The 9504-nt window shown below is 68.0% G+C and overlaps 1 protein-coding gene across 1 annotated transcript; it reads left to right on the top strand.

The window, feature by feature from the left end:
• The first annotated feature begins 89 nt into the window (after positions 1-89).
• On the top strand, positions 90-8372 carry MISP (mitotic spindle positioning). Its single transcript, XM_086699769.1, has 5 exons — positions 90-837; positions 4009-5747; positions 6050-6153; positions 7052-7090; positions 7561-8372. Exons 2-5 carry the CDS (start codon positions 4061-4063, stop codon positions 7648-7650), a joined length of 1920 nt encoding a protein of 639 aa, XP_086555895.1. The 5' UTR covers positions 90-837; positions 4009-4060; the 3' UTR covers positions 7651-8372.
• Positions 8373-9504: the final 1132 nt, after the last annotated feature.

The following is a 9504-nucleotide window of genomic DNA, read 5'->3' as shown; positions in this document are numbered from 1 at the left end:
GGGTGATCCAGTCTCTGCCCTTTTTGGGCCTCACTTGCCCAGTATGAGCAGCATACGATGGGGGGGGGGGGGGGGACTCAGGTTCCACTGTGTCCCCGCCCTGTAGACTGACCGCCAGGCCGATAGGTCCAGGCCCACAGAGACGCCGGGGTCCCGCGGCCCCGGCAAGTTCCTTGCACCTTGGTCGAGAATCAGGCTGGATGGCTGAGCGCCCGGCAGGCCCCGCTGCCCATGCTGAGCCTTGGGGCCCCCATCCGTCAGGGGGGCCTGGGCCTTGCCCACCCTGCCAACGTTTTCCGGCACTCTGGGTCCTTTATGTAGAAGTGGCCGGGGCATCCTCCCTGCTCTGTGACGTATGCCCATTTCAGAGGAGGGGACAGGCTCAGAGAGGCTAAGTGGAATCTGAACCCCGACCCAGCGAAACCCCCCGCAGGGGCTAGCAGGCTGGGCGAGCCCCAGAAAGGGGCTCTCTGGGGTAGGAACCCCAAAGGGTGTTCTGAGCCTGGAGCGCGGGGTGGGGGGCTGGTTCAGGACCTACTGCGTGACTCTGGGCGTGATGCCCCCTCTCTGTGGGGCCGGAGGCCTGGGGGCCGGGGGGCCGGCAGGCAGTGGGCATGGCGCCTGCCGTCCTCCCTGCCTGGGTATCGTCTTTCTCCCTCCTCCTCTGGACTTTGTTTCCCGGGCCCGGGTGGGGCCGGCGGGGAGGGGGTGCCCCTGCTTCCCCAGGCGGGGCCCTGTCCCCTGGCAACCCGTGGGCAGGGCATCGGGATTCCGGTCTCTGTCCTGTCGACGGCACCAGAGCCAGGCCCAGAGGCTGCGGGGGCCCAGGGGCAGCATGTGAGTCGGGACCCGGCGTGGGGGCAGGGTGGGGGTCCCGTGTGGACTGGGCTTTGTGTCTGGGACGAGCGTTCACGCGTCAGTCGGTAGCCTGTGCTCACCTGTGGGATCCGCGGGGCGCAGGGAGGGAGGTGCCTCAGTCCCCCGCCTCGCACCGCCCCGGGCCCGGCTGGGGTGCAGGGTCTGGTGGGGGGCATGTGGGGGTATGGGGGTGGCCCTGTGAGGGGGCTGGCTGGGAACCCGTGCGGCCGGGGCAGAGTCTGGGTGTCTCAAGGTGTTGGGGCGTGTGCCCAGCCAGGGCCCCGGGAGGACCCTCCTTGCTGTGTGACCTTGCTCTGAGCCTTAGCCCTTCCAACGGGCCTTTGCCCGAGGGCAGGAGGCCAGTGCCGAGGAAGCAGATGTGTGGCACCAGGGGCCATAAACCCAGTTTCAGTCTGGTATCGACGTGATACGGGGTGGGGCTGGGAGGGACAATGGGGGAGGGGGGCTTCCTGGGAGAGGAGGCGGCTGCCTGGGAATGCAGGCTCCGGCCTCGGGACCTGCTGCTCTGCGGCCGGCTGTGTGGTCTCAGGTGAACAGCCTGCCCTCTCTGGGCCTCGGTTCCCTCTGCTGTTGACTGGGGACAAGAACGGCCCCCTCGCCGCGGGCTCTTACGAGGAGCAAATGAGACGCTGCTGTGGGGCGCTGTGTGCGAGGGGCCACGGGAGACACGGGAGGCTCTGTGATCGCTACCACCCCTCATTCGTGCGGAGCCTCTGAGGCCCCGAAAAGGCTGACCCCCTGGGCTCTACCCCTTCGGGCCCCATGTGGGGGCCTCATCGGCCCGGCTTGCAGGCGGGGACACTGGGGTGCCACAGGAGAGGACGCCTGCCCCGGGGTCACCCCGAGAGCAGTGGTGGGTCCAGCCAGCATTTAAAGACCATTAGCGGCCACCGTGAGAGCATGTATCTGGTGCCTACTGTATACTGGCTACATGGCAGACTTCCAGGGTGGACCCAAGTCCCGCGGACTCTACCTCCGGTCCGGGTGTGGACACTGAGGCCGGAGGTACCAGCCGGCGGGGCCCCGGGGCCTTGAGCCCAAGACCCAGCCTGAGCCCCGCCCACTGGCCTCCGTGACTCACCCAAGAGGAATGGGCCAAGGAGGAGGCAGGGCCCCCACCCAGGCCCACTGACAGCCTCTGGGCAGGTCCCCCCCACCGCCTCCCCAGAGTTAATGTCCTAAGTGGCCTATAAATCCTGCCGGGTGTACGTCCCCCTGCCCACTCGGCAAACACTCCTTCATCGCCGTTCGCACACCTGCCTCCCCCCCCCCCCTTCCCGGGGAGCTCCAGGGCGTGGGGACAGGCCCGCCCAGCCCTCAGGGTCAGCACCGGGCTGGCGCCGGAGGGGAGGCCTGGAGGCACAGCCAGGTCTGTGGCAGAAATGACCCTGACCTCCAGGTCCTGGGCACCCTGAACAAGCAGGGTTTGCAGAAAACTTGCCAGTCTTTATCACCTCCCTGCTGTATACTGCGCTCCGGCTGCAGGAGGGGGTGCTCATCTGGGCCCTCCGGGAAGAGAGGGTCCTGGGCTGAGGGCTTCCAGGGGCAGAAGACGAGACTCAAGGACGTAGCCACCCCTGTGGCTTCCGGGAGGGCATCTCCCTGGGGGCTGTGTGGTCCCGGGCAGTGGCGTGGCCCGCGGGCTGGGATTTACTACCCAGGCTTGCCTGTCTTTACCTGTTGCCTTTCTAATTATAGTCTCAGCATTGGATACATACGGACGCCTGCTTAGTACACGTTAGTTAGAACATGGTTCCCATGGTCCATTTTATGTTGCCTGACCCCACCTCTCCAGCTCAGGGCGGGGCTGCGTTTTCCTCTTTAGAACGGCAGCCTTCACAAGCAAGGTGGCCCCAACGCGACAGGTTCTGATAGAACTGGGAGATGGGAAAAGGACAAGGGCTGCTTGAAGACCTGGGAACGGCCAGTTCCTTTCCTCAGCCGTCAAAAGGTGAAGCCTAAACTGGGTGCTGGGCCAAGCAGCGGGTGATGCCCGGACAACAGGCTCCAAGAGCAGGGGCAATCGGGGGGGGGGGGGGCTCCCTGGAGGAGGTGTCTTGTGGGCTGCAGCTAGGAAGGCTGTGGAGCAGCACAAATGCAGAGGAAGCTGCGGGAGGAGGAGGAAGAGGGTCAGGTTTGGGGTAGGGACCCCTGTGAAGTCTGGGTTTTGTGCTGAGGTCAGACGGAGGCCCTGGAGAGCAGGTCCGTGCCTTCATAGGAGGGGGTTCCCAGAGCTGTGCTCAGCAGAACCCCGAGGCTTGGAGAGGTGCCAGGGCCCCCTGGGGCACTGGATCAGGGTGTGGCCAGAGGCTCCGTGGCCTCACCTGGCCCCGCAGGACAAGGTCCAAGGCGTTCCCTAGCCCGTCCTGGCTTTATGGCCCCGAGGCGGGGGACTGTCCGGGATGGGACCAAGTGTCCCTTTAGGCAGGTGTAGGGGAGGGAACCAGGAGACCGGAGTCTCTGCCAGCCATCCTCCCTCTCTGAGCCTTAGTTTCCCCACTTGACATCCCTTAGTGAGGGGCAGGCCCGCTGATGAAAGAAATCTTACAAGAGGAACCTCAGAATGTGTTGCACCCCGGGAGACAGGCAGGTGCGCTCGTGCACACGGGGGCCCAGGGAGGCTGCCTGGGGATGGCCTTGGGTCTGGCCACGTGAGCTGGGTGGGAGAGGGCAGTAGCAGGAGTCCCGGAGACGAACGGGCAGGGGACCAGAACATGTCAGACGCTCACGGGGCAAGCTGTGGAGAGAGTCAGTACGGGAGTGAGCCACAGGTGCGGCTGGATCCAGGAGTTCACACAGCATTTTTTACGGACGCCTGTTGGCGTCAGTGCTGCCCTCAAGCAGGCTGTGTCCGTGAGGGCACACGTGCGGCCCCCAGCCGTTTGCTGGGCAACAAGCCCGGGGGGCGGAGGGCTCCGATTTCCCAGGGTGATCGCAAAGTCTCAGGACCAGAATTTCACGTCATTGGCAGGCTGGGTCACGCGTCCATCCCCGAAGTGACCATAGAGGCCCTTTGGCCAGGACTTTGGCCTTCGAGGGAAAGGAAATCGCACCTGTCCCCAAGAGAGCGGCCGGGGGCCGTGTCCCGGTCCCTGACGTGTCGGCCGTTGTTCCCTTCTCCTCCCTCAGTGAGCCCGGAGCACCTGCGCCCGGAGCCGTGGGCAGCTGAGCCCCCCAGGCCATGGACCGAGTGACCAGATACCCCATCTTTGGCATCCCTCACTCGCCCCGTGTGGGTGGCCTGGGCCTGGAGGAGGGCACCGGCCACACGTTTGAGCTGGTGGACGTGGGGCCTGCGGCCAGCGGCTGGGACCAGAACAAGCCACGGGCCCTGCCTGCTGACCGAGAGGCCGGGCCGAATGCAGCCGGGCCGAAGGCGTCCCGGAGCCCATGTGCCTTCCGGGACCGGCCAGCCCCGTGGAGGCTCGGCCGGGAGGGTGACGAGAAAGAGGAGGCGAAGGCCTGCCGTCGGCACCCAAGGGACGCCCAGCCCACGCGGCCACGGAGCCTGGAACGGGAGCACCAGGCACTCAGGAAGGGCAGCACGGCGCCCGCGCTCCAGGGCAGGCCTGCCCACGGGGACCCCGGGAGCCCCGGCCAGGCTCAGTCTGGGCCCCCGGAGGAGCACGTGGTCGACAGGGAGCAGATCAACTTCCTGACGGCCAGACGGCAGTTCTTGAGTCTGGAGCAGGCCGGTGCAGCGGCCGCCCAGAACCTTCCAGCTAGGGCGGCCCCTGCGTGCGCCCCCCCTGCTGTGGGTCAGGCCTCCACGGCCTCGGGCGGGCTGCCCCCGGCCAGCGGGTGTGCCGTCCCCCCGAAGCCCCAGGGGAGGGACGCGGTCTCGGGAGAGAAGGGGGACGCCGGCGGCCTCCCCGCTGCCCCTGGTGCCCGGGCTGTGGGCGGCCGTGGCTCCCGGTCCCGAGTGGGGTCCCCGGAGCCCCCCGGGGAGACGCCCATCGAGCGGGAGATCCGGCGGGCCCAGGAGCGGGAGGCGGACCTGCGAGAACAGAGAGGGCTACGGCAGGCGGCCAGCCAGCAGGAGATGGTAGAGATACCCACCAGGCCACTGCTGACCAAGGTCGGCCTGGCCTCGGCCCCGCGGCGGGACAGGGGGCGCCCGTCACTCTACGTGCAGTGGGATTTGGTGCAGGAGACCCAGCGGGAGGAGGACCACCGGCGGGAGGGCCTGAAGCTGGGCGAGCCGTCCACGCCGGCCAGGGCGGCCCTGGGTCCCCAGCCGGGACTCAGGAAAGCCCTCAGCTCAGACTCCGTCCTCGGCCTGGCCCCGGAAGACGGGCCGGCCTGCCCTGCTCCCACGGTGAGGAAGGAGGACCGCGGCATCCCGGCCGACGCCCTCCAGCCGCACCTGCGCCCCGGGAGCCCCCGGCTGGCGTGCCCAGCCCTCCACGCGTCCGGCAGGCCTGGGGGTCTCTCTGCGGCCGAGGCCGAGGCTGTGGGCTCTCCACAGGCCACAGGCTCTCCGTGGCGTCTCCTGGAATCCTCTGGAAAACCGGCAGGCGCAAAGCCGCAGTGCTCCAAGCCCCGCGAGGGGCCCCCGCCGGCCGAGAGAGGGGTCATCCGACAGGAGCATTTCTGCCTGCGGCCCCTGCGGTTCAGGGTCCCAGACGGGCCCCTGCAGGCCGCGGCCCCCCGCGTCCCAGGCTGGGAGGGCGGGGGGATCCTGGCGTCGACGCTGCAGAGGTCCCAGTCGTCCGAGCTGCTGGAGAAGGAGGTGGAGAGCGTCCTGCAGCGCGAGCGGGAGTTGGCCGAGGAGCGGAGGCAGGCCCTCTTTCCTGAGGTCTTCTCCCCGCCGCCCAATGACGACGACGACGAGCCCGACGGCTCCAGGAGCTCCTCCGCGGCTTCCGGTGAGGGGTGGGGGGGTGGAGGGGCTGGGAACACCTGGGGGGCTCCGGCGGCCGGTCTCTGTACCTGAGCTGCGGATTCTGGAGGCGGACGTCAACTCTGCCTCGTCAGGGGTGCGAAGGTTTGAGGGTGTCGTGTCCCCCGCCGTCCGCTGCTGCCCAGTTCGTCCCCCCGACGGCCCGTGCTTTGCCCGTCTGTCCGTCCATTCTCCCGTTTCCTCGCGGGCAGAGACTCGGAGCGTCCCGGGCTGGGGTCTGGTCGAGGGTCCCTGGGACCCTCCTGACGCCCCCCTCTCCCCGCACAGGCGTCACGGGCAGCTACTCCGTGTCTGAGTCCCACTTCTTCACCCCCATCCACCTGTCAGGCGTGGCGGGTGCTCCCAAGCAGAAGAAAAGGAAGGAGCCGCGGGTGAGTCCGGAGCCCGTTAGGGCCACAGGAGGGCAGAGCGAGACGCGGGTAGGACCTGGGTTGAAGCCCGACGCCCTCACTGCCTGTGGGTGGCCGTGCCTCTGCCTCTTCCCCACGGGAGTGCACAGCGCGTGTCCCTTTGTCTGTCGGAGGCCCCCGAGCAGGGTCCCCACCGTGAGGGCGTCCCCCTGAGTCAGTCTGACGGACGGGCTCCGCTTCGAGGACGACAGTGACAGTTGATGAGCACCGTCATACCGTCACCACTGCGCAGCATGTGCGGGTGACGTGCACGGGGCTCTGCGGGCCACGCCTGTACCGTCTCAGAGCCCCGTCCGTCTTGCCACACGCTCTTCAGAGAAAGCTCGAGTCGCCAGGGCCAGCGTCAGGCGGTGCTGCTCCCACACGGGGACTCAGCCCAGACCCGACTCCGCCCCCCGCAGTGGTCCCCCTGAGGCCGTCTCCTCCCTGGATGGGGGGGGGGGGGGCTCCGGGCCACCAGGGGGAACCACGCCGCGTCTAGCCTCACCGCCTGCTCTGGCGGCTCGGGGCACCGCGTGGGAGCCCAGTGACCCGGCTCAAGTCCGGTCCTGCCACTTGCTGGCCCGTCATGCTGGGCAAATCCTCTCTGACCCTCAGTCCCCTCCTCTGTAAAATGCGCATGGTCGTGGTCGTAGGAACGAGCTCAGTAAACGTTGGCCGTCTCCCTTGTGACGAGTTTGCAGAGAGAGCCTCGAGGCTTCACGGAGGGGGCAGCGCGGGGGAGGCAGGCTGCGCACAGCTTTGAGTCTGGGGGGCCGCCGTGGCCAAGGAGCCCCCTCCCCTCCACCCCAAGTGGGGGCCCAGGGGGCCGGGCATGGAGTCCCAGGCCCCGGGGCTCACGCGCCTTCCTTTCCCACAGTATGCCAGCCTCAGCGCCTCCGACCACATCAACTCAGAGGTGAGCGTGCCCCTGGGCCCTCCGCCGCGGCCTCAGAGCCGTCAGGTGCCTTTCTCGCGCGGCCCGAGCCTGCCTGAGTGGGTTCTGCCGGGAGCCGCTCGGGGGGGGGGGGGGGGGGGGGGGGGGCTTGCCGTGGGTACAGACCGTGGGAGAGGTCCGCAGCCGGGGAGTGAGGGTCCGGGCCAGACACAGAAGGAGGCTCACGGGACAGTGCGTGAGAGCGGCCGCTTTACTGCCCTTGTGGATTCGTTTATGAACTGGGTCCAAAACGCCAGAGCTGGCAGTGAACCTGCCGTGGGTCTCAGGGTGACCTACCACGCTCCTTGACACTGTTACCAGGGGGACGGGGTCTAAATCGGAGGAGGGGATGGCCTGCTTCCCTCCTGTTCTAGATCTCTCCTACGAGCTGGCCGTGGGGGACGGCGCCCAGGGGTCGGGACCCTGACGGGGACTCCGTGCCTCTCCTGCAGGTCCTTGAGGCCACACGGGTCACCCGCCACACCAATGCCAAGGCCAGGTGCTGGGAAGCCCGTATCTACGCCAACGAGGGCAAGGGCTGAGCCGGGCGCCCCGGGCCCGCCCTGGGGGGTCTGCTGGCCCATCCCGAGCCCCACTTCCCTTAGGAAACAGGTGCCTGCTTAAACTCCCCACCCACCCCCTCCCAACCCCTCCCCCCCCCAGAACCACAGATCAGGGCCGACAACCCCGAGGCCGGATGCATTTTCAGCCCGAGGGTTCTCTTTCCGGTTCTTATCTTCCTGGAGACGTTGTTGTGTTTTCTGTGTGTGATGCGGGGGATGGAACGGGAGGTCTCTCGGTTCTGCTTCTAAGACTTTGCCAAACACTCTGGGCCCCAAATGGGAGGAGACCAGCCGCCCCCCACCCCCAGGTCCAGATGTGATTGTCCCTGCTAGTCTGAGGGCCGTGGGGCTGGTCCCTGGGGGAGCCGCAGGTCTGAGGGAGGAGCACCCAGTCTGAGGGCCTCTGTGTTGTCCCCCAACCCCACCCCCGCGTGGCACACCCAGCCAATCTCTGAATTACAGCCCTGTGGGGTTAGCCCCCCCCCACCCCGCCCCTGGCAGAGAAGAGGGCTGAAGGGGACCCACGTGCTCTGTGCCCCCCCCCCCGCCCCCGCCGCGGCCCAGCAGTGACAGCGTCAGTGCCCGTCCAGGGGGCGAGGCCAGTGGGTCCCCCGGGTGGCCCTCCAACAGCGTCCCTGGTGTCCGGGGAGGTTGGAGGGGTCCCTGGTTGGGCCCTGTGTGCGTTCTGTCCTCCCAAGGTGTGGACGCTGGACCCAAACCCTAGTTCTGCAGCCATCCTCGGGGTGGCCTCGGGGGTCCCCAGAGCTCCTGTGCCTCGGTTTCCCCTCCACGCACAGGGATGGCCGGCCTCAGCCTCCAGGCCCCTCCCGCTCCCCCTCTCCTTGGCCGCTGCAGGGAAAACCGAGGCGGCCAGTTCCAGAAATCCTGCGGCCGCCCCCGCCAGCCCAGGAGGCAAAAGCCTGAAATAGCTGGGCGGGGGTGGGGCCGTGGGGGCCCGGGGCGGGCTGGGAGGGGCTCTTCAGGGTAGAGCTGAGACAGGCCGAGGGAGGAGGCAGGGCCCCAGTCCGAGGGAGGAGGCGAGGTCTGTGTCCACAGGCAGGGCCTGGGCCGGGATTCCTACAGGTCTGTCCTGCGTCAGAGTGCGGGCCCCACCCACCCTTCAGGGAGGCACCTCAGGGGCTCGCCGGCTCCTGCCGGGTCAGCCACCTGGTGCCAACGGGCCTGCCACCACCCTCCCCGAGTCGGGACCTCCAGGGTGGGGGCGCTGCCCGAATGACTGGTTCGATGGCTCTGGGCTCAGAAGTCCTAACACCTGGGAATGGGCAGGGCCGGTTCCCGCGGGACCCCGGGGACCCGTCTCCCCACTTTTCCAGCTTCCAGAGGCGCCGCATCCTGGGCCCGCGGCCCCTCCTCATCCTCGTAGCACAGGGTCACCGGGCTCTCTGCCTCCCTCTCGTGAGGATGCTGGGTCCCCAGGGCACCCAGAGTCACCCCCTCCTCGGGGGCCTTGACAAAGGTCCCCTCTGCCACGTGAGGCGACAGGTCTGCAGGTCTGAGGACCAGGAATGGGGACGTCTTTGGGGACCTTATGCTGCCCACCAGACAGAGTCTCCTTGTCCCCTGTCCCGGTTAACCTTCCCTGGCCTCTGCTCAGGGCCTCCTGGGACTGTTGCACAGGCCGTGCACAAGGCCCCCAGCCGAGGTGGGGAGGGCTGGGCTCCCCTATGACCTGGGCCCTTCTGTACCCCCCCTGGCCCGGCCGCGCTTCTCTGCACACAGGTCACGTCACGGAGGGGTACATTCATGAGTCCTCTAGGTCAGAGGGCCCCCGCCCATGGTGGGACCAGCTCTCTGGTCTCAGTAGACTGTCCT

This window comes from Puma concolor, chromosome A2 (genome assembly GCF_028749965.1).
Source record: "Puma concolor isolate L17-30 chromosome A2, mPumCon1.1.hap2, whole genome shotgun sequence".
NCBI classification, from domain to species: domain Eukaryota; kingdom Metazoa; phylum Chordata; class Mammalia; order Carnivora; family Felidae; genus Puma; species Puma concolor.
This window is presented reverse-complemented; position numbering and strand designations above follow the sequence as displayed.